Source organism: Rhododendron vialii, chromosome 9a, assembly GCF_030253575.1.
Source record: "Rhododendron vialii isolate Sample 1 chromosome 9a, ASM3025357v1".
NCBI classification, from domain to species: Eukaryota; Viridiplantae; Streptophyta; class Magnoliopsida; order Ericales; family Ericaceae; genus Rhododendron; species Rhododendron vialii.
Genome location: NC_080565.1, coordinates 26,739,529 through 26,765,000, shown reverse-complemented (window position 1 = coordinate 26,765,000; position 25,472 = coordinate 26,739,529). Strand labels below are relative to the sequence as shown.

At 36.5% G+C, this 25,472-nt stretch overlaps 1 protein-coding gene and 1 pseudogene across 2 annotated transcripts in view; one reads left to right on the top strand and one right to left on the bottom strand.

Moving 5' to 3' along the window:
• Positions 1-13,254, top strand: part of LOC131302076 (CDP-diacylglycerol--serine O-phosphatidyltransferase 1-like) — a 74,115-nt gene extending 60,861 nt beyond the window's left edge. For both annotated transcript variants that reach the window (XR_009191593.1, XM_058328663.1), the window contains one exon: positions 12,854-13,254. Coding sequence is in view for 1 of the 2 variants with exons in the window: in XM_058328663.1 (XP_058184646.1) it covers positions 12,854-12,897 (44 nt within the window). In the remaining variant the exon portion in view is untranslated. The remainder of the gene's footprint in view (positions 1-12,853) is intronic.
• A 1,649-nt stretch (positions 13,255-14,903) lies between these two features.
• LOC131302073 (origin of replication complex subunit 4-like) lies at positions 14,904-21,883 on the bottom strand (annotated as a pseudogene).
• Positions 21,884-25,472: the final 3,589 nt, after the last annotated feature.

Below are 25,472 nucleotides of genomic sequence, written 5' to 3'. Positions count from 1 at the left end.
GTTCGACGGGCAGTCTACGGCGGTGCTCCGGCGGCTGAGTGGTAACCGAGTCAACCCTGGGAGACGAACACCGACACAACCTCCAGCACCGGTGATGCGGCGAATTTGTCTTAAGGGCACCGTTGATCAAAACGGGTCTCGGTTTGGAATTGCTAATACTCTTTTACAGTTTATGTCTACATTTCATATTCTGTAATTTTACGATTCATGTTCATGTTGTAATTTCCAGAAATTAGTAAAATCATTTACTGTTTTTCCGCACTATTTTCCTACACTAGATTTATCCTCATGCCTACATAAATCTCCACCATTCATTCTACAATGACTTTTTTTGTAAATACTTGATTCATTCGAGGGTTGTCATATATGGCATTCTGTTGGAAGCCCTAGCGGAATCTCAAATGAAATTCTCTCAAAACAGCCACGTTCATCCCGTTCCCCCTTGCTCTTTCTCCGATTTCACAGAATCTCTCTCTCTCTCTCTCTCTCTCTCTCTCTCTCTCTCTCTCTCCACAAAGACCCGTTGCTCTACGAGAAAGATCATCAAATCGCAGTGCAGGGTGATATAGATCGAGCCGGGGAAGGTCGTCAGGAAGTGCGAGAAGATTGAGGAGATCCTCAGGGCTGCCTCTGAAGGTATTCATTGCAATCTCTCTCTCTCTCTCTCTCTCTCTCTCTCTCTCTCTCTCTCTCTCTCAGATCGAACATCCAATGGTTTGAATATGGATATCCCTAGCCCTAGATGCACTTTGATCGGTAATACATACTCGGGTGATTTCTCTGTTTATTTTCATATAGTTTGATGGGTTTCTGTTCGATTTATCAGCGCTAATATGGTAACAAAAGTGGCTGGAGTTCTCAATAGTTTTTGTGCATTCATGTCCATATTTTCTATTTACAGTATCTGATTTTGTTTGAAATCCTTATTTATTTCATGCTTCTTTGTAATGTCTTTTTTTCCCTACGATTCTTTAAATTAGTTTGGCTTTTTATTGTATTCTTGATGCATTTGATTGCAGTTGAAGTGTACGTGAGGTTTGAGTGACTCTTTTTTGCTAAGAAATTGGGGCTGTTGAGAATCATCATGTTGCCCTCTTGGATGCTCAATTTACTATGTGAGCCAAGAAGAGGTATTTTTTTCCCCTAATTTATTGCATTTATGAGAAAATTATGGTTAAGCTAAACAAATGTAACATGCCTTCCGGAATTTGGAATATGCTCTTTTTGCATTTAAACATGGTTGTCGTCAGACTATGTTTACCAGAGCAAGATCGTGATGCTTCAATGAATATTGGTAGCTTACATGAGTACTTTGACTGTTTGGTTGTATATGTATTTGTTTTCATGATGTTTATATGCTTCTCCCGTTTTAATGATAAGTATCTTTTATTTCTAAAAATTGATTATCCATATATTCAGTCAGTTTTGGTAGTCCAGGATCAATTGTAAGTTGTACCATTTGTGATTTTTTAGTGCTGGGGTTGGATTGGTATGGTTCGGAGAACTATTTTTTAGTGCTGGGGTTGGATTGAATATCTTCTTTACGTTTCTGATTACAATTGGTATATGTATTACAGGGCATTCAAGTCAGGGAGGTGGGCAGTGATGTAAAGACTTGATGAGGTATGATTTATTTTATTTTTTTAGAGCACAGAATTTGACATTGACGGTTGGAGCTTAGGGGTTAATGCTATTTTGAATACAATAGACATGTGCATTTTCATTATTGAATAGACCTACTCTTTATTTTTCTCTTTTCAAAAGATTGTAGGCTCAAACTTCCACACAAACCGAGGACCAAAATTCAATCTGAAGGGATACTAACGCAGCTACAGGAAATAATGTTTCAGCTTTAATTTGATTCTTACTGTAATCAATATCATTTAATTCGTTTTCTCCTTTTTATGTTAACTAATTTGTTTTTAAGCATTTGTGTGTTACATTGGATTGCTCTCTACACGCATTTTATTTTTATGGGTGGCTGTTTAAGTCTTGCTTTAATGCGTACCTCAACTCTAGCCACACGTACTTATTGACCTAACTCTGTATTGACTTTTTTTGGCTATCTTACCTCAACTCCAGGCTGTATAAGTTTTTTTGAGTGCCCATTTTTTTCATTTGTCAATACCTCAATTGAACTATGTTGGTGGAATCTTTGGTATCATCAAAATCCTATTGTGGTAATTTGATGCAATTGAAAATAGTTTCCAATACTCCGAAGTATAAATAGCAGTGAGTTCATAAAAATCTTACTTTGTTATGGGTTATAACATTTTTTCTGTTAACATGGTTGATTCATATGCCTTGGGCCCTTTTTTGCCCCTCTATTATAACCTACTGTAATATCCTGCTACAAATTTTTTTTTTCTTTTTATGTGTAATACAAGTATGATTGTAGAATAATCTTATTCTTTTTTCTTAATCTATGGAGTAGGCTTATGTCCTACAACACAAGTTGTCTTCGAAATCATCCTCACCCATGAACAAAGCTCTCTCCAAGAGCTCTAGCACAACATCTTATCGATTTAACGGGAACAAAGCTCTTCCTATCCAAAAGTTTAAGGGCCGCGATAATCCTCACCTGATCATTAGCAACAACCGACAACCTTCTTATTGACTGGTAACTTTGTAATCCTAATATGTTAAGTAGGCATTGATTATGAGCCGCAATTTATTCAATCAAGGTGTCTATTTTTAAGCGCAACTCCTACTATGTCAAGAGAATTATCCTATGGCTTTTAATTTTATCTGAGGCTTATTGATGTTAACTGTCATGATACTTCAATGTACTATGTTTAGTGTTCTGCTTAGATTAACTACATCTGGATATTTGACTGTCTATAGATGAGTAACGCCTATCATTTTTCAATGACCACCCTTAGTTCAGGGACTGGCTAGGTAATCTAAGTTAGTTAGCATGGTGCTATTTTTGAAAATACTAAGGACATGCATAGTGCATACATCCATTTTCCATTAATGAGATTTGTGGTGATGCTTCTTAGCTAGGGTCTTGCTATTAAATCGTTTACCATCCAACTTCAATCTTTGTTCATGCAATCCCATTAGTTCTAGAAGAGTTTTGATTTTGGTTTGGTTTGGTTTGGTTTTTGGTTCTTCAGGTGCGATTGATTTTGAAGACCATAATAGCCATGATGGGATTGTTGGGTCGTAATTCTTGATGGTTACAGTAGTAGTTAAAGTGATGGCAGATTGTATGGATAAATGCCTTTAGGTGATAAAACAATGAAACTCTATTCTAATAGCTCACTATGTAATTCTATGCTCAAAAAATATTTTAGCATGAAGTACTGTGTAATTGGTGAAAACACTTATGAATTATGGCAACCTTAGTGTTATGTTGTGTGGTGCAATTAATATGAGTGTCAGTTTATTTAGGAAGTCTCAATCTTCCTCACCGTTCAGTTTTTTTAGCGTTTTTTTTTGGTACTTCTATTATTCTTTCATTCTTTTCGGGTTGTTATAAATATGTGCAAGATTAGTTGGACTATTTTTATGATTCTTTCATTCTTTTTGGGTATTTCTGTCATTCTATGGATATGCTCGGGTTATTATTTTTTGCATAGTTGAATTTTTTGAATAGGGGTTAATATATTACACACGAGTTCGGTATTTTTTTATGTGTGCTAATTTTTCAAGCCCTATATGGCACGTGAGTTAAGTATTTATTTATGTGTGCTGATTGTTCAAGTTGTGCCTTCATGCACGAGTATTCACTATTTAGATTTTGGTTCATTATAAAACAAAGCGGTCTTTTGTCTATCCATATAAATATGAGCATCCCTCCAACCGTTGGATCACAATTTCAATAGGTTACGATTGTTGGATTAAATCATTTATTTTTACCTATTTCCCACGAATGTCTATCCAGCAGTTTTCCTCTTCTCCATCGTGTCTCCTCTCTTCCTCCATAGTTACTCTCTCTCTCTCTCTCTCTCTCTCTCTCTCTCTCTCTCCAAAACCCACTCCTTGGCGTTCCAAAAAAAAAAAACGTTCACAAAGCTCCTCCACCAATCAGCCGTCTACGAAATCGATTCCTTAGGGTCTTCCTGCGAAAAAATTAATGTGGCCTAAATTGCTGTTTAGGATGGGAATTTTTTTGATGGGAGTCTTATCGGAAAAAAAAAATTGTTGTTTAGGATGAGAATTTTTTTTTTTTTTTCCGTTTAGACAAAGAAAATGGATTTTGTCTTTCAAAGATGCTCACTTTGTGTTTGTTAAAATGCATGTTTGACAGAGTGAAAATAGTGGATAGTGAATTAATTCTTTATGCCCATTTTTGTATAGCTCTCTTAATTTTTGGATAGACTTTGTGGTCCGACATTGTGAGGACATGCGACACAACGGAAATAACACGTGGAGAAATGTCTGGGGAAATTTTTTGCTTAAAAAAATCGATTTTGCTGTTTAGGATGGAAATTTTTTTGACCTATAACTTTCGTTATTTGTCTCTCAAAGATGCTAACTTTTTTTTGTTGTTGTTAAAATACATGTTTGATAGAGTGAAAATAGCGGGAAATGAATTAATTCTTTATACCCACTTTTGTGTAGCTCTCTTAATTTTTGGATAGATTTTGTAGTCCAACACTGCGAGGACATGCAACAAAATGGAAACATGTGGAGACAGGTTTGGACACGCCATATGAGGTATCATTACTGGGGGAAATGTTGGGGACACGGCAAAGTGAATTCAACACTTTTTAAAAGCTTTACTAGGATAACATATGTATCTTAAAAAATATTCTAATTGGGAGTTTATTTGTTGTCGACTTTGTTTCTCTTTCGTTTGAATAGTATTATTTGATCAAATCACTACAGGACCAACACATTTCTTTCCCTAAGTAACAATGTGATCAAATCATTACAGCACCAACACATCCCTTTCCTTCGCTCTCTCCCTATCACCAAGCGTATGATCGAAACGTTCGCCGTGCCTTCAGGCACGGGCATACACTAGTGAATGTATATTTTGAGTTGGATCGATGAATTACCATCCAAGGGTATTATTTAGTTATTGAATTTGTTTCCCAGTATTCTTGGTGCAGATGAATTACTGAGATTATGAGTTCCTAAACTCAAGTAGTCCCTTTTCTGCCATTCAACAAAGCCAATGGCGCACACAATAACAGGAATACGAGTCTCTCTCGCATTTTATCAAGCATGTAGATTGCAAGTAGATAGTGAACAAACTTGAAATTCATCAAAATATAATCTCATGGAAAACATGAAAAGATGAAAATCCTGAGCGAATTTAATAGAATGAAACATTCAATCGGGCATGAAACAAAGGTTGCGATAGCCAGAAGGTGCAACTATGTTTTGAAGCAGAGGTGTGCGAGCAACATTTAGGAGAACTTTACCAGATTGAGTTTGGAACTATATTTGCAGCAAGTTGAACTTTGGTGGTTTCGTGAGGCGGTGGTTGCCGTAGTAGATTTGAGAAGGAGAGAGAGAGGAAGGGAGTAATGAAGAGGGGAAGTCATAGCAGATGAGAAAGAGTGGGTTAGAGAGAGGGGTGGGGGTATGGGGAGCGATTGAGAGAGAGGGTGCATGGGATGTAGAAGACATGCTGAAGAGTACTAAAAATGGGAGATGTCAAATTCATCCCAGTCGTTGCTCATTCTGGCTCTTAATCTCGGTCATTGAGCAAAATGTTTGAAACAAGACTATCAATTCATGGCAGAATAGTAGTTTTCTGGATTTATGTTTGGATTCAAAAACTTTCCTTGTTATATAAACTAGCGCATACCCTTGCCTAAAGGCACGACTTGAAGAATTTGGCATTTGTATGGCTTCGAGTGTCCTAAGCAATGTGTGGGCAAACGACTTGTGCCGAAAGTCTCATCGCAACTTAATATTACGTTTGAAATCAATTATGCGCCAGTTAAGAAGGTAGGTTTTTTTTTGGTAATGCAAGGTATCCCAGACAAGCTTGCGCACACGCTTAAACGTGGGGTGAGGTGGCCCCAAGAGTTGTTGGCAAGGATAATTGAACTTGAGACCTTATGATGAAGCAAGCACCTAAGTGTCAGGCCACAAATTGTCCACAATAAACACTACTTTCAGCAATTAAACACCATGTCTAAGCATGGAATTTACGGTGCTCGTCTGTACCTAATGGTATGACGATGCAATATACATAAATGAATTGCATACCCTACTATTGACCAGCCTCACAAACAAACCTGAATCATCCCCAGAGCCATTTTTACAATAACCTTTACATGCCCAAAACGGGGTCAATTTTTAAGGGGAAGCTACCAATTTATACTCCTTAGATGGCCAAAATAGTACACACCATACTTGGGAAACAAAAAGCAATAGCCGAAATCAAAACGTGGTTCAAAGGGCTTTGTACGAAGATGCCTGATGGAATTGCATGAACATGGCATATTGGCATCGCTCTACCTGTCAAGGTAGTTAGGCGTGCCTAAATTTGTTTAGACACTCGATGAATGAAATATAAATTACTATGCTAGACAGAAAGAGCGTTGTTCATGGTTGTGGATGATTTTGTTGCATGTGGAGAGCTTTGTGTTGTGTGAGGTAAGCCTAACCCACAATCACATTATCCCTCCCAACATACAATAGTAAGATAAAAAAAAAAAAACATATCTTCAAATGGTAATACTTGAGTTTCTTAATTGTTAATACACACCTACTTCACAAACAGGTCACTCACATCAGCAACACTATTGCCGGAGGACTCCATCAACATTGAACCACATTATGCAATTAACTTCAAAAGGTAATCCAGCTTGAAAGGTAGAATAACCAATTTTCCAAAGTGCATTTTTTAAGGACCGTTGAAACGGCTACCTGAATACAACCAAACCTATAACAGTAGCATAGGGTGACTATCGAGATCGGAATGGTATCGGGTATTTTCACATTTTACCACAGTGCCCGGTTTGTCTGGTGCTTTGGAGACGTTTGATCTTCAACGAAAAGAAAAAGAAAAAGTGCAGCCTTGGCAATATTAACTGAACCAATCAGAACCTGGGGAAACAGAAAATAAAATACCGGGATAAACAAACAAAATAGCAAGCTTAACTCTTATAACAATAGGCATTCCTCAATGCATATAACACATTAACTTATCCATTTAAAGTCAGGAAACTATAAGGCATCTAAATGCAATTACTGCTTAACATGGTTGCCAATAAAATGAGTCGACGTGACATTAGTTGCTCTCAAAGCAGCAGCTGTGAAGGAAGAGGAGAGGGCCATGGTTAGCTTTGTTGAAAGAGAGGAAAATATGGTGGAGAAGATTGTAAGATACCCTAATGATTCGATAAAAGGAAGTCTCAGTTAGAGGCAAATGATCATGAAAAGGCCCAGATATATTGGAACCAACTCTTCTCCCTTTATTTATAGGTTTTCATTATGGTATTAGAATACGCTATTGAATGTACAGTCATTCCAATCTGAGCGTTAAATAGGAATAAGCCAATAGTATATAATTACGGCATCAAAAGATCATAATTTAATCGGTACCTAGTCCAAGTAAATAAAAGGAATTGCAAGTTGCAACAATGATAGGGTGCAATGACCAGCTTATAAAGTTGAGTTCGGTCCAAGTAAACATTTTAGTTCCACTATATTATGGTGAGATTTAGCCAAGAAAATCCCCGTGCTTATAGAAATTTTAAATTGAAGATAGCTAAGTGTTCTTCTCTCCCTGACCAAAATCTATCCCATTGAGATGTATTTTTCATTACCAATCCAACCAATGTAACATTATAACATGGGAACGAATATACTAAATACCAACAATGGTTCGCCTCCAAACAACACATTATACAGATCATGAACAACTAACTATGGAGTATGGACCCTCAAACCAGTCAATTCAAGTCACATATGTTCAATTGTAAAAGTGAGAAAAGTTTGAGATAAGAGTTTGTTTTTCCCATTTTTTCCCCATCAATTATCTCAATGTCACCTTTTTTCAAACAGGTGGTGAGTACTCTTTTATCAGTACTACATTCAAATTCCAAGCAAACAATTAGAAAGAAAAAATTTCCCAAACCAGAATATAAATTAGAGGTAAAAAATTGGTCTAGGGTCCACTGTAAAGAACTTGTAACCGAGTTAGTCCACTTCTAATGTTTGTAACCCCTCTAGCCCACTAATATAATTTAGTAAGGCCTTAAGTCCATTTTAAAAAAAAAAAGAAATTAAACCAAGACAAAAATGTCCTCCTATATAAGTTGTCATATAGGGAGAAACCCTAGAACAAAAACAAATATGGAGCACAACCTCCTCTCTCTCTCTCTACCGCCAGAGGAAAGTTGTTGTAGGAAACTCTTTCGATCCCAACTTTCAATCAATCTACAACCTCATGGCCGTTCAATTTTCTGCTCACCAACCTTATATTCCTTGAGGTTTGTGGGAGCTGTAAGGACTGCTGGCCACGACCGCAACCTACCACAACCGTACAAATCTTCCAACAGAGTGTTTTGATGTTTTAATTCTTTATGTAATATCAATTGTCCCATTCGTAATCTTTTGTTCTTCTCCTGAAGTTAATACCGCTCAAAGCAAAGCAAAGCAAAGCAAATCGAATCGAATCGCAGACGCATTGCCTATGCCCAGCCGTTTCACATACAAACATAGACTCAAGGCACTCTTGATCAAGTCTGGTTGTTGCTTCTGTTTGCTCCGATATAAGAAATAACGCCCCAAGCGTAGGGCTTAATACGTCATTTGAAGCATAATAATCCGGAAAACCGGGATCGTACCCACGGGAATAATTAGTACGGCTTTGATGGATTTGTAGACGGAAGCAAGGTTTTCGGCTTTTAGGCGACCAACTTAATTTTACATTTGCAGTGGAAAGTAAGACGGCTAAATTAAAAGCGAATAAACTAGATAAAAAGTAGGTTAGGTCTAGGAATTACTAACACCCATGACTCAAATAAAGATACATTTCTCACCCAATTACACGGTTTAAGATACTCAACTAAGGTTCTTAATCCGGAAGATAGAATGGTTTGATTACCAAGCTAGCTCTAGAATTTATTTAGCAAACACCTCGAGCGACAAAGCTCCAAGTATCATGTGTGGTAAGTAGACAATGCTCTTACCTACACATGATCAAGAAGGTTAACACCTTAGCAATTTGACAAATAAACCTGAACCCCACACCAATTTTCGAACCAAATGTATAAGCTTTATGGTGAAAAATGCAATTTTACTCGAGCCATGAGGTGTTAATCACTCCATGACCTAACCTTGGAAAACTACTCACACATATCTATGAAGATAAGACCAAGCAAAAATCTACTTAGCATAATTGAAATAACAACGCTAGAAGAAAATTAGATTAGACGATAGATCGGAGTAGCGGCTACAACTTTAATGAAGACTATAATAGCAAAAACTAGTTAACTAAAGTAGAAAATTAAATTTAAAGTGCTGAAAAATGAAGAACAATTCAAAAAGCAAGTGAATCTAAGCTAGATCTAAAATTATGCAATAAAATCTATCTTCTTCTTTTTTTAAAGTAACATCACGGGCTTTTGATATCCTCCATGGTACGCGCATAGAATATTCCTCAAGATGCTCCCAAGATGCCTTTCGAAGCTCTCGGTACGATGGAGAAGGGCTTAAGCGACTCATGAAGGGACCTCGGTACCGATGGATTGTTTAGTTTCCCATCGATGCCGAAGTGGATAAGGGTTGTCGCTGGACAGGTCGGTACCGATGGAATGCTCCCTTTCCTATCGATGCCGAGAAGCTTAAGGGCAACTGAGAACAGCCCGGTACCGATGGAATGGAAAATCATCTACCGATGCCAAGAGGCTTATCTCCAGCACTTGGTTCTTGCTCTCTGCCTTGGCCATTCTCGAGCCGATGGGTCACCTTTGGGTCTTTTCGGCCTAAGCTTTGGAACTTGATTATTCCGCCCTTGATCATCTTTATACCTGGACTAATCTCAACAAGCTTTGGGCCTTAAAACTCCTGTTATTAGGAAAATTCCTACAAAATAAACTAAACTACCTTACGTGCAAAAGAAACTAAAAACAACATAATTAACGATAAAAGTAATTAAATCTAGATAACTAGCGCACCCTGCATTGCATTATCAGGTGCTTATCAGTTGTCTTCTTCTGAATTGAGATGCACCTTAAAAGGAAGCAGTTGCGTGAGCAGTGGTGGACATATACACACGGATTATGTATAGTTACTTGTATTTTGTTTGTCATTAATCATTTCCAATTTACAAGGAGAAATAGAGAAAACTAAGAATTCGATTTTTATTTTTGGTAGGTATACACATATAATATTATAGTATGTGATTGTGTTGGCAAAAAACACATTCCAGATATTCATAGATAACTTTATATGTCTCAGATCTATCTTCGTTTTTTATAACGTACAGAGAACAGATTGGGACATATAAGATTATATGTATACTTTTGTTAATATATTACCAAACATAAGGCAATAACGCAGATTGTGACATATAAGTTTATATGTGCACTTTTTCAACATGCAGAAAACATATTTGGCATGGTACAAAGCTCAGATATACACATATAATATTATATGTGCTTGTGTTGGCAAAAATACGTTTCATATATCAATATATAACTTTATTTGTCTCAGATCTATATAGATAACGTTATATGTTAATATGTGATGGGTTCAAGAAGGGAAGGGCTCAAAATAAGTTTTAAAAAAAAGAAAAATTTTTGTCACACATATAAGGTTATACGTTACGGGGTGGCAGGTTCAAGAAGGGAATGGCTGAAAACAGGAATAAAAAAAATACAATAGAAATTTTTGTCACACATATAACGTTATACGTTGGCGTGGCAGTGATGGAGGTGGAGGTGGAGTGGTGGTGGTAGGAAAAAAAAAAAGAAAAGAGAAATTTTTGTCACACATATAACATTATATGTTGGCGTGGTGGTGATGGCGGCGGAGTGGTGGTGGTGGCAGAGGTGGTGTTGGTGGGTGTGGTGGTGGTTACAACAAGATCAAAAAAAATGGAAAAATATATTTTTTGTGTTAGCCAAATAAGACCCTTGTTTCTTTTAAGATGTGACGGGTTCAAGAAGGGAAGGGCTCAAAACAGGTTTAAAAAAAAGAGAAATTTTTGTCACACATATAAGGTTATATGTTACGGGGTGGCAGGTTCAAGAAGGGAATGGCTGAAAACAGGAATAAAAAAAATACAATAGAAATTTTTGTCACACATATAACGTTATACGTTGGCGTGGCAGTGATGGAGGTGGAGTGGTGGTGGTAGGAAAAAAAAAAGAAAAGAAAATTTTTTGTCACACATATAACATTATATGTTGGTGTGGTGGTGGAGTGGTGGTGGTGGTGGGTGTGGTGGTGGTGGTTACAACAAGATCGAAGAAAATGGAAAAATACATTTTTTGTGTTAGCTAAATAAGACCCTTATTTCTTTTACATAGGGTATATAGTTTTGTCATTAGAATTATTGGTGGACTAGAGGGGTTGAGAACTTTAGAAGTGGGCTAGTGGAGTTAGAAATATGTTATAGTGGACCTCCTAAAAATTCTCCCTACCAAGGTATGTATGATTTCCAGTAGGAATTCAAAAACAAAGAATTGAACTTTTTTGCAACTTTAGACCCCGTTCGTTTTGGGGTTTTGGATTCTTATCATTATCCTATTTCCTTCCAATCATTACTGTCATTTTTCTCTTCTCTCTCTCCCTCTCCAATCATTATCCATATTCCAATCATTACTCTACTTCTCTCTACACTCGAGAACAACCCGAGTGAACTCATTTGACGAAGAGAAGAGAGAAACCGATTTCTTACTTGAGAACTCCCGACACGAAATTCAATGGATTCCAACGTCCTGTCGTCCTTGAGAGCCGAAGCAAAATGGAAGCATCAGTCTTTCTCCCGCCACCACCAAATAGCCCCACAAACTCTCCGCCTCCACAAACACCTCCTCCACTCCCAACTTCTCCACCACCACCACCACCAAATGGGCCGACCGAATCCTTTCCGACTTTGAATTCCTCCCCACCAATCCAGTCCAGGCCCGGCCTAGCCCTGAGTTGTTTGAGGCGCTAGGCGGTATTTGAAAATAGGCCTCTTGTATGTTTGTATATTACTATTAATTAGTTGTTCACAACACACACACACACACACACACAAAACAAGCTAGGATTGCGGTTCTGTGGCCAAACTATCGTACCACCTCTTCAAATCCTTAGTTTATGAGTTCGAGGCAAGCCCGTCATTTTGAAACAATTTTTTGTATGATTTACAAAACTGCTTTGCGTTAAAAATGGAGTGGTCATAGATTGAACTCGCAACCCTATACTTCTATCACCCAAATCTTTCTTGTGTACCACATTAACCTACATGTAAAACATTTATAACTAACATAATATTTAACTAGTTGGACAATTCGTGCTTGCACGAGGATTGGCGTGCCCGTTGTTCAGCAATGTACATATATGATTGATGGTTACTATTGACATTGATTTAAAGTTTAACAAACTTTAGAAGGTAGGAAGTAAATCACATAAACCAAAAAATTTGTTTTTAAAGTAAAGGTTTGGAAGCAAATCACATAAACCACCAAATATTGCAATGGGAAACTGAATTGTTAATTGACTAAATTTGAAAAAAAAAAAATCAAGGTCAAGCTTAAATTATGTCGTTGTCGCAAGATTTACAAAGGAAGGAAGATATAAAGGAAAGAAAAAGATAGGGACACCCAAGTGACAAAGAAGAATTCATTTGTTCTAGTCCCTTATCTTTTTGCTAGATAAATTTCTGCACAAATCCATGCTTAGAAGGGCTATCTGACATACATCTCTATTTGTTTACCGCCAGAATTATTCCCCCAGCCAATGCCTATGTGGTTGGTGGTTTTCTAGACTTCCATCGCTGCTGTCCTTTTGATATTTTTGATTGCGTGGTCGTGGCAACTGCATCGGACTCTGCAGAGAAAACAACAATGATTGTGTCATTTTACGAGTATCATTCTTTCATTCCTTTTTTGCTGTGTAAACCAACCACCCTTGTAAATTATCACCATCTTGAGTTGTAAATGCTTATTACTTAGGTTAGTTGAGCGCAGATTCTGAATAGAAATTACTCCATTTAGGTTGTTGGAAAGGTTTTCTAAATTTAGTCTCTCAGAATAATGAATTTTTTTTCTTCCATTGTCAATTTGTAACTTGTTCAGATATTTTTGTTGACCAGAACCATTGGTTTTGCATCTTGATTCTCTTCGTTTGTTGATGAAGTTGACATTGAACATTTTTATGCTGCATCTTCTCACAGCGATCAGAAGCTTACATTATTTTGCTGGTTTGTTTGTTGGACTTTAGTTCTTACAAATAATTTTAAAGTTCCTTAGTTATTCCTATACCTTGCTCCATTCTTGAGTGTCTGACATCCGTATTTGTCGAGTTAATGGAACATAGCTTTTCACCATTGAGAGAACAGACCAAATAATCAATACATCCTGGTTGAGTTTCAATGAATTTGCTGAATTTAATCTTCTCTCTGGGATCCTTCTATATATATATATATGCACACCCTATTCATACTCATCAATCTGTATTTAACCTATTATTACACACACTGCTTTTTACCAGACATGCTCTTGAATCGTGCTGCTTTGGTACCTTTTGGTGAACTCAAATCTTTAACCCTATAACTCCTTTTATTTTGTTGTTTTTTTTTTGTTCCTTTGAATATAGAGCCGAAAATATGAAAAGAAACTAGGATGTTCAAGCAGATCCACTCCCAGTCTGATTCCAGTCCATCCAAGAATCAATTGACGATTGATGCTCGAATTCTTGAGTAGGAAGAGCTTGCTATATCACTTGAACCAAACACAGCTCTGGGCGGAAATGGGTGAGGTAGAGTGCTTTCTTTTACATGAGGTCCTTCCCCTAGCAATCTCCTCCCTCTTGGCTTGCAGTAGATGAGTATACCAAAGCTGCACCTCATCAAAGCACCTGAGGAGCCCATTGCCTTCAAGTGTTTCTGATGCCCACTGAGTGTACCCATTAAGTAGACTGATATTGTTGTCACTTTTTTTGTGGACTCCATTTTCTGTGACTCCAACTTCATGAGGTTCACAGAGCGACTGAACTATATCTAAACTTCCACATTCTCTTCTGAATTCAAGTATCATACACTCTCCTGTAATTGATCTGGGATTGCCTGAATAGAAATTGTGGAAACAATTTAGATGTAGATATAATGGTTACATGCAAGAAACTCGAATTTTGATTTGGGATTAGAATTTGAGGAACTCTTGTTCCGATTTTACCATGAGCATCCATCTTGTGTATGTGGTGTTGGTTGCATGGTGGTTCATGTCCAAGTTACTCCTCTTCAGCTGCACATCAAAGTTCTCGTCAACATAATTCTGGTAAAGATTTTTCACAAGGAGTGACAGTGAGCGGAAATAAACGTCATTATAGCTTATAATTCGAGCAGATGTCACCGAAACATTATCTATAGGATGTATTGAATCATTTTTCTTCTCAATATCGATAAGTAGATTCATGCCGGAGCATTTCAAACAATTGAAATCCATTTCTAGTGAGTTCTACCTTCAGATCAGATTTCACATATTTGGCTTTGTCATCCAGTTTTTCAATTTTTGCAGTATCTTCCCAACCACTACAATTTGTGAGAGTAAAAACATAGAGCAAGGGTTGAGAGAATGAGCAAAAACATAGCCCCAATGACACTTAAAATGAAGGAATAATGATTGTGTTTCAAATGGACAGGAACGAACTGTTCGGGCCGTAAGCTTCTCCGGGGGTCTAATTTTCATTATGCACTTCATTCATCTACTGGGGATTTTGGTAAGCAATAATGTTCAATGAAGAAATAAGCACTGGGCATACACAGGAGAGGCTTGATCATGTTTCTTGTTTTCTTTATTACAAGGCTAAAAGTCATCATTAGAATCTAATACAAAATAGTACATAAATAGGAAAAACGAACAAAAACAAGACGTTAAAAAGGAAATCATTCCAAAATGTTGCAACTTAAGATGATTTCCCTCATTGAGGATGGCATTTAAGTCAGTGCTAGAACCATTGGTTAAACTATCAATGATCCCAACGTGACGAATGAAGTCTTTGAAACAAAAATCTGAAACAAACAACATTGTGCGGTTCTTCATCTTGTAGCTTAAACAACATCATCTATGAATCCCCTTCAGCTGTTTCAACCTTCACGATTGATTAGTTTCTGAAGAATTGCCTATCAATACAAGTAAAATGATACCAATCACCAACTTTTGATATATAAGGTAAGCCAAAATTGTTGACATCATAATAGGTCTATAAATGATGCTAGGAAGCTAGCTTTTTGGAACATTGTAATAAGATAGATACTGAAAAAGAGCATGAAAATATTCCCACAGAGCTACGTAGATTCTTATGTATAAGTTAGATGTTTATCGATTCTCAGATGTATGGTTAGGTTATTTTTATGGAGCACGAAAAATTAAGACCATTAACATGATGCATGCACTACAATTTTCCAAACTTACGGGACAAGAGCGATACGATTTTAACCCTTGATATAGTTCGTGGTAGGAGATTAGAAGCTTCACCGGGCGAAATTCAATAGACTGATTGTGCCCTCTGTGATCCATAAAGGAGATCAATTCACGTGCAAGAAGGTGCTCAAATGCCTGCAGAAGTTTAGATAAACAGATAGCCAAAATATGCCTGGGGGATATATTAGAAGCAATGAATATCATGCAAAGTTCAATACCCACTCGTAAGCATACATTTCGAGAATAGTAATTCGAAGTCTGGAATGAATCATGTATACTTTTGTACTCTGGAATGCATGATTAACACAATAAGTCAAAACATATTGCCAGAGTTGTACTGACATAATAAACAAAACAACATTTGAGGCGCACCTTTCATTATAGAATTGAAGTTATATGAGTCTTGCTCTTCTAACCTCCTCATGCAAACTAGTATATAGAGTTCAAGAATAGAGCAATCTGCTTGAAAAAAAGGTGGAATTTGCACAGACAACATTTAGCGCCACATAAGTCTACATCAAAAGAAACTCAACAAAATGGTGATAAGAAGTCAGGTGCCTGATAGATATTTCAGCACCTTCGTGACATATGTAGACGCCTAAAGAAGCATGCATGCGACTAGAAGCTTATTGTTTTTGGGTTCGTTAGTGGGCTTCTAAGAGTTTGAATTCCAACTTGAAAAGCAAATGAATGGAATATTTTTGCCGATCAAAAAAAAAACTTGAAAAGCTCGTATCCAACGTAAAAATCAAGGAATAGAAAGATGTTCAAGTTTGTATGTGAATTGATCATCTCTTGGAAAGGAAATGCATTTTCCCAAATGATAGCAACAAAATTATGGATAGAGGAGAGAGAGAGAGAGAGAGACAAGAAGAAAGTAAAGATTCTCCAATAACAAAAAACAGCTAAAATCATAAATAGTAATCAGCAAACGTAAGGATGCATACAAGAAGAACATTATGAGGCTTTCTTCTGTCTTGCCATGGCTCAGATTAGAGTGGCTTAAGAGACATATTTAACCAGATTTAGAACTCCAATATTCCCTCTTTCAGAACTTACACAACCAGAAACAAGATTTTGTACCATGTTCTCCGTAAAACTTAGATACTGTATTAGTCTTCCTTAACAATTCTAATCCTCTTGACTTATTTCTAGACAACGAATTCTACATGTCTCCAAGCTTATTCCTGAATCAAATGCCCCTCATCTTCCCCACTGGACTGGAAGGGAGAACATCAGATGTAAATAGGTAAATGTGAAAGTTCCAGATCATAGCTTATTTATAAATCTGGCCATATTAGAGCTCATTAGGAAGTACTTGGCATCCAGCTCAAGCAAGAACCAAATGGATTCATATAAAAATGCATCATCTTTGGTATTCTATCCGAATAAAAGGAATAGGGAAAAACCCTATTCTCAGAGTTCGCCCTCCAAATCCAAACTATCAGGCAGGTGATGAACCAAGGAAAGTTGAGGAACTCAAAAGTAGGAAATGCATGAGAAAGAGGGAAAGGTGTATTGAGGTACCCCCATACCATTTAAACATTCTAGCTTTGGCTGCCTTTGGATGCTAGCAAGTGCAGCCTTGAAGTTGTCAATAGACAACAACCCAGTTTCCACATTCATATGACGAACAGCAGAAAACCTGGTGTTAGAGACCATGAGAGTTAGGTTTAGGAACAAATAAAAGAAGTGCATGTTTGCACTAGAATTGTATGCTTTCTGATCTAGAAAACTTACAGAAACTTCAAAAGATGGCTGCATGTGGGATCAGAAGTTGTTAATGTATCAATAAGTTGTTTGAATCTCTCATCGGCTAGTATGTTCTGATGAAAGTCAAGGATTTACATTCTGAGCACCCTATAGGCATACACCTAACTTCTCATGTAATTCACCTTCCCCAAATAGACCACCCAAAATGTAAGCATGGGTTGTATACCCTGCATATGATTGCTGTGGTGCATATTCTTTATATGATTTCTCTCTCCATGAGGAACACAAACAAAAACAACATACAAGTGAATATATGTCAAAATAGATAAACCTTTAAACAAGTTATTTATCAAGTATGATGGTCTAGAAAACACTATATAGCTCAATGCACATACAGGATTCTCTTATATAAATAAAAGCCAATCAAACATGGTAGAAAGGCACACACATCCTGCCATAGCCCTTCTTAATATAGTCTTTTACTTGCCACAAAAAAATAATAATAAATGTAAAAAGTAAGAAAGCAAAATAAGGAAAAATATAGGAAATGTAGGACACTTCAACAAAAATCAAAATGGATGTTCATTTGCCATCATGCAAATTTTGACCTCGTGTCAATTTGGATACAGGTACTAATATGTCTGCTCTGTGAGAAATTGTAAAGTGATGGTTTCTTCGTGAAATAGTGAAGCTTCTTTCCCTACAAGTCCTCATATGCTAACTCTGCATCTCATTATTTCCACTTCTTGTTATTTAATGAAAGGAACTTCTCGTCAAGTTTTCTTTCCACACTGTCTGAAGAAGTTTACATGCTCTAAGCCAAACTTGGCTGTGCTATTCAGAAAAACAAAGTTATAGAAAGGATACAGGAAGGCTTGAGTTGAACTCAGAAACATAGTCATGCGGAAGGCTTGACTCTGTTGGTAACTCCAAAAATGTGCTTTAGAAGTCTGCATAACAAATAGGCTAGAAGATTAATACGTCAACACTTTTATCTAGAATCCTCAACCTGGTCATAAGCTACAGCAGCTCTGCAGACGTAAGTTAGAGAAGTACCTCTGCAAATCTTCCTTTGACAGAGGAAGAAACAAGAGTTTCCTATGTGAGAAACAAGATCTCACTCTTTTTTCCAAGAGCTGATTAGCATCCTGCATGTTGTCAGAAATAATTTATCAATTATTAGTGTTCTCTGCCAATTGCAGGACATTTTTGTGAACCATCAAATTCAATTTTCATGTTTTGCAATTATCTGGAACATCTCTCGTTTCTGACAGGACTAAATTAAACCCAGAAACATTAAAAATGTGAAGATACATACCAGTCGGGAACTCACACCAATTACAACAGCTTGTGATGTTAGAGATTGCATTGCATCGAGCAAACTATAAAGTAGTCGTTGTTTACCCTGAGAAGTGCGAGATAGGTAAAGCATGTCACGTCTGGCAATAGAAACGCAGAGCCATAATAGTCAGGGCTCCAATTTCTTTGAAAAAAGGGAGTTTAACAGTTACTAATCCACCTAACTGCAACAAATGATCAAGTACAATTAAGCAATCATACATGCACCCAGAAGAAGAAGGAATAATAAAAAGGTGATGGTTCAAAGATTCAGGAATGCAAACAACAGAAGAGAATAAAAACAAACTTAAGATCTTACCTGGGCAAAGAGGTCAAATTCATCCAGTACGAAAATGACTGATTTGTGTGCTAATCCACATTCCCTAGCAACACCATATGACAAATGAGCATATATATATGCATGGCAAATACAACCAGCCCTGAAGTATCTGAGGGAAACTACAAATATTCGAAGCATGTAGGCTTACTTTAACATTGATATCATGAACTGGGTGTTATCATCGAAGGATGCCTGCAAAAACATTATGTTGAGATTACAAATACTGAATCAAACATATTCCAAGCACATTGAACATTCTGAAATGCATTAGTCACAGAGCCGGCTTATAGCCAAGGTCGGGGAAGCTGGCGCTTCCGGCCCCCGGAAAAAATTAAAAACGAGGGGCCCCAAATTTTTAGGATCTATATATATATATCTCGTTTACACAAAATAGGCCCAATTGAAATTTAGGAGCCACAATTAAAATAGGCCTAAATTGTGAAATTACTCATTAAAAACACTGAGGCATTAAAAAAAGAAAGAAAATAAGGCGTATTCCATAACAAATACATATTCTTTATTTGTTTCGAATTTGCTATTTTGATTTCTTTTAATACTACTTCCTCCGTCTCAATTTGTTTGTCCAATTTGGAAAATACAACTTTTTAAGGGAACACAATCTTTGCACCAATAAATGATCAACTTTCCAAAAGTTGCCCTTCAAACTTTTTGAAAAAAATTACTTTAGTTCATATGGTAAGGGACAAAAAGGGAATTTTGTAGCTTTTGATCCCTTGGTTTTTTTAAAGTGGACAAACATTTTGGAACAAGTAAAAGTCAAAAATTGGACAAACAAATTGGGATGGAAGAAGTAGAAAAATGCATAAATTAAGGTCTCATTTTCGAAGTACGCTTCCGGCCCTCAAAAGTCTTGAGCTGGCCCTGGTTAGTCATGTTACCATTTTTGAGAATAACAGTTGATGTTCCATGCATAATTGTCGAGCAATTTCCTGGATAATAGAAAAGGTAAGATAAAAAAGCATCAAAGAGAAAAATGAACACACAGGACAAGTAGAACTTTATTTTCCGTACTATAAAAAGGAATGTGGTAACGCTTTTAGTTGAGTTTCCTAAGAGAAGAGCCGCAAGGATGTCTAGGAGATGCAGATAAGCAATATGACAAGTGTGACCATAGAAAGGCATTGATCTCCAACAATGCAGCTCAGGCTTGAGCTGAATCCCATGATTTAGTAGAATTGCAAGATTTTTTATTCTTTCGACTGGTAATGAATTTGTAGCGAAACCATGAAATTCAAACATATGTGATGTAAAAAACAAGTATAGGGAACATCAAAAAAAACGAAACGACAAACAAGTATACGAGGTTATCAAGATGAACCTTGAGTGCGCAATTGTCATCACTGTGTAAAAGCCCATTCAGCTTTATCTGAAAGCGTCACGAGATTAATCAATATAGTGAAAAGGTACAAGATTCACTGAAAATGAAAATCTCAAACGAAACAAGGGACATATCACCATTCACCGCAATTGTTTTCTTTATAGAAAACAAAAATAATAAGCGAAGAAGCATGATTGGAATTCTCCTCCATGCATTCAATATCTAATCTTCCCAGGAAAAAGTAAAGGCTGCGCAGAAGCATACCACTGATATCGTGTCGGGATATTCTTTCAATACCTCTTCAATAACAAGCTCTAACACCTAAAAAGTACTAAGCATCAGACAACTGATGAAGAAACAAGAAAATCACGGCATTCTTCTCTATTCCATTCGATAACTAAATTGGGTTAACAAACATATCCATGAACAAGTAATCTCAACAATTAACTTTTACTACTAATATATCTTGATTATTACCGCATCGAGAGATGCTACATACACTACATAATTACACTACACGTTACCCTACATTTTATGTGGAGCTCATTTCAGATTTCAAAAAAATCTAGAAAAATATTCATAAATTCTAAAATATTATTTTATAGGGCTTTGTAAAAAATTAGTTTCAACGGATATTGGTAAGTATTATTTCTAGATTCGTAGTGCCGAAACTGCGCAATTAAGCAATTTCACCCATATGAATCCAAAAGTAGTACTTACCGACATTCATTGGAGCTAATTTTTTATAGGACCCATAAAATAATATTTTAAAATTTATCGGTATTTTTTTAGATTTTTTTGGGACTCAAAATAGGTTCCACATAAGATGTAGTATAACTATGTCGTGTAAAAAGGTAGTGTACCTATCTTTAGTGTTACCGAATTTTTGCTGCAACCTCGGGATCGAGAAGCAGAACAGAGTTGTTAAATGCCTCGGTGACCGAGCTCGATACAATGAACTTCAACTTGCTGAAATTAAACCAAAACGATATCAATCGTAAGAGGTGGAAGTGAAAAACGCAGGAAACAGTGGTGGATAGGGACCTGTAGTTGCTGTCGGGAGAGTTGGAGAAAGGAGCGAAGACGAATCTAGGGTTGCAGAGTCGGTTTCGAAGGAGGATTAGGGCTTCCCTTGCTAGGTCTTGTCGTCCCATTGTTTGTTTGTTTGTTTGGGGTTTTTGCTGCGTTGGGGAAGAAATGGAATGGCGGGAAATATTGCAGGCGTGAAGGGCAGAACGTTGGAAATCCTCTGCGTTAGCGCATCTCCCTCGTCATACCCCCTCTGCAACTATACTAGCGAGGAAATCATGTAAAACTCGCCGACATCAGACTCTTTATCACCATCGCTACTTCAACAATTTTGTAGTTTTGCTACAGTACCTCGCGTCTTCCTGCGAGTCACTGTTCATTCGGTAGACAATATTTTATTCCTTAATCTATTAGCTTTATCAGATTGAGGCTGTGAGGCGGGTTACCTTCACCGACACGGACGGCATGGCCTCGATCGACGCCAGCAACGGGCCTTCTTTGATCGACTGGTCTTCATTCTTCAACGCCTTCTTTGATTGCCGGCAACGCGCCTTCTTTATAGACGGGCCTCCGACGCTTTCTTTGATGGACGGGCTTCTTTCTTTTCTTTGTTCTGCCTCTCTGAAAGTTAGAGAGAGGGGGGCTTTTGGTTTGCTGTTTTTTTTTTCTTTGCTGTATTTTTTTTAGGAATAAAGAAACAATATTTTAAATGAGATAGTTTCTGTTCAAAAAAAAAAATTGACATAGTTTTAATATAGAGAGTATGATGCAATAAACATTTTAAAAGTGAGTAGATAAAATAATAAAGTGACTTTTTGAGATGTAAATTGGTCCAAAATCTAGAGAGTTAGTGTGGATGCTCAATGCCGAAATAACATCACTCTTTTTAGGGAGAAATTTTTGAGTGCCGGGTGGGTATTTCCTACGTGGTACTGCTCGGCACATCCGGGCTGTCCCAAGATACTTTTGGACGCCTCGTATTGAAACATTTTCTCTTCTCATCTCAACACTTTCTCACCATCCAAAAACGCAATGGATGAATCGAATGCGCCGAGCGGACACCACGTGGTACCCACCCGGCACTGAAAATTTTTCTCTTTTTATTAGTAGAAAAGAGAGAGAGAGAGAGAGAGAGAGAGAGAGAGAGAGAGAGGGAATGATTTGAGTAGTAAATCATTAATTTGCACAAAACATATTTTCAAAGAGCATGAACCAAATTTTCAACTTTTCTCTGGCCAAAACTTTTAATTTGCTATTTTATTGAATTTAAGGGTTTTGGTCCAGAGCCGGCCCTCAATTGTCAAGCGTTTAAAACAAAATTAAAAAATGAGGCCTTTTTGTTAGGCTATTATAAAGGGTAAAAAAATTAGGAAAACGCACGTTAACTCACTCAATTTACTTGTGCTTGGTTTCATGTTAGGCCTGTTAAGGCCCTTTTTACGTAGTAGTATTTTTTTTTAAGAAAATAATTTTTTTTCACTTTATTTCTCTATAAATACATCTCAATTTTAAAAATATATATATAAAAATACAAAAATTCCAAAGTATAGAACTATAAATTTTAGGGGAGGTATGTCCCTTACGGTTTAAAAATTACACTTACCTCTCCTCTGCTTTAGTTGCCGGTTGCAGATTCTCCATTGCCGTTAGAAGACTGTTACTAGGTAACGGAAAATGCTTACATCAGCTACTAAATTCATTTCATTACCAATTTTACCCCTTTAGAATGGTTTTGTGAAATTAATGCCCTTCTACACTCAATTTAAAAGGCGTTCATGTTACTAATCAAAACTATTTAAAAGAGATCAAGTTATTATACATATCTCACATGCACGGGTGTCTTCAAAATTAAACCCATATATACATTAATTTTAAATATGCGTGTATAAGCTTCTTCTTTTTTTACAAAACTTTGAAAACACTTTTGATTTTTTGAAGTCAAATTTATATGTAGGCACTTTCATGTGAAGTTCAGATTGTGCCTTTTGCTGGTTCAAGCATTTGCATCTAGGCATTAGGAAGCTCAGATTGAGGCATTTGTAACGTCTAGCTTTAGTTGGTTTCATGTAAACTGGTTACTTCTCTTGTCATGATGGATCTTTTATTATGCAGGTTGCACTAAATGTAATCATTTTGCCATCTGTTTCGTATCCCTCTATTAGATGGATAAGAAACAACTGATCCATTTTTCTAGTCCTATGTAGCCATTTGGCGTAGGCATTCTCTTTTGTTTAGTTTTCTTCTTTTCTTTTTCTTTTCCTCCGGGGGTATGTCCCTTGTAGATTGTATATTCAGTTATCCCTTTTTATTTTCAAGCTGATTTACCCAAAAAAAAATGCATATGTAGGCATTAATATAAAGAAATTACAGTTTCTTTTCTTAATCTTTTTTTAGGAAACTTAAAACAACTTTTGACTTTTTTTGAAGTCAAATGCATATATTTGTATAAATACCAAACAATTTCAATTTCTTTCCTTTATCATGAAACTTCAAAAGTCTTTTTTGCATAGAATAACAAAAATTTCTAAAAAAAATATGGCTTAAATTAAGGTAAAAAAAATTTCCCAACCCTACATCGTGCATTTTTTTTATACCAAAAAAATTATGTTAAAAGTTTTGCCAAAACATCTTTTTTTTCCAATTGATTTCTTTTTCGAACTTTTAGATTAAATATATACATTTGGTTTTAAATATGCATGTATAAATATTTTTTTCTACGGAGATTAAAAAAACTTTTGAATTTATTTGAAGATAAATGCACATGTAGGCATGATCCCAAAGAAATTACAGTTTCTTTCCATTTTCATGAAGCTTCAATTTTTATTATTTTTACAAAGAATAACAAAAATTTACAAAATTCATGGCTTTAAATTAAGGTTAGATATCATCCAAAAGTCTGCAAAAAAATCAATTGGAGTAAAAAGTCATATTTTGGCTAAAACTCTTACACAGTTTCTTAGCCAAACCATCTTTTTTCTCCAACCAATTTTTTTCCCGAACTTTTGGATCTTGTAAAACAAATTTGTAATTAAAATATTAAAAGTTTCATGGTATTAAAAAATTCTATGGTATAAAGAAAATAATTGCTAATTGAGGCCTGTCTAAATTAGAAGTACACATGTCAAAATTACTCTCCTATTTTTCAGAAAAAAACCTTACGGCTACATGATTTACCCATATGTTTTTTCTGATAATGATATTATGATATTATATTCTAGTAAAATTCAATTTAATTTATAAAGCAACAAAATCATAAATTGAAAAAAAGATAATGGGTTCCCAATCGGTAACAAATACCTTTAGATTTTTGCCGGAATTAAATTTTAACAACTTCAATGAAACTAGAAATCTAAAACGAGAAATTTAAATCTTTGAAAAAATAGGCAAAAAAATTATAATTTTAAAGTTTGTTTTCACAAGAAATTTAGAGATAAGATGAAGTAAACTTTTATTTTTAAAATTCTAGACTAGATAACTATTGCATTAACTCCAATAACTTAATTAAATTATAGGTTAAATTATATGACGAAGAGAGAGAGAGAGAGAGAGAGAGAGAGAGAGAGAGAGAGAGAGAGAGAGAGAGACCTAGGGGAAGTACTTGCAATTATTAGAAACCTTAGGGGAGGTCAATAAAAGGGAAAAATTATACATTCATGCGGTCCGTCAACATCTGTTAGCCGAAGAGTTTGACAGGGGAGGTAAGTCAAACATAAGGGGAGGTGTCTGTTATTGTTACAAACTCAGGGGAGGTAAGTGAAATTTACCCTAAATTTTAAAATACATTTAGAATTGGGGGCTGCTATTCGCAGCCCTCTATTTTCTCCCGGAGCCCATTACTCCACAGAGCCCATTTTCAATATTTTAAAAAAGAAAATTTTCTCCATGTAACCCATTAAATGTACTAGGTCTTCCTATTATACCCTTTCCCTCCCAAAAATTACACTTTAACTCCTGCACCCATCCAAATAAAAACCCTAATCCCCCAGCCCACCCATTTACGTCTCCCCACGCCACTCCATTTCTGGCTCCCACCATCTCCACCTCCATAGCCACCAACGCAACACCGCCACTCCTGCCGCCGCACCACCGCCTCAGGTGCCGCGCGCGCTCTCTCTCTCTCTCTCTCTCTCTCTCTCTCTCTCTCTCTTTTCTTCTCTCT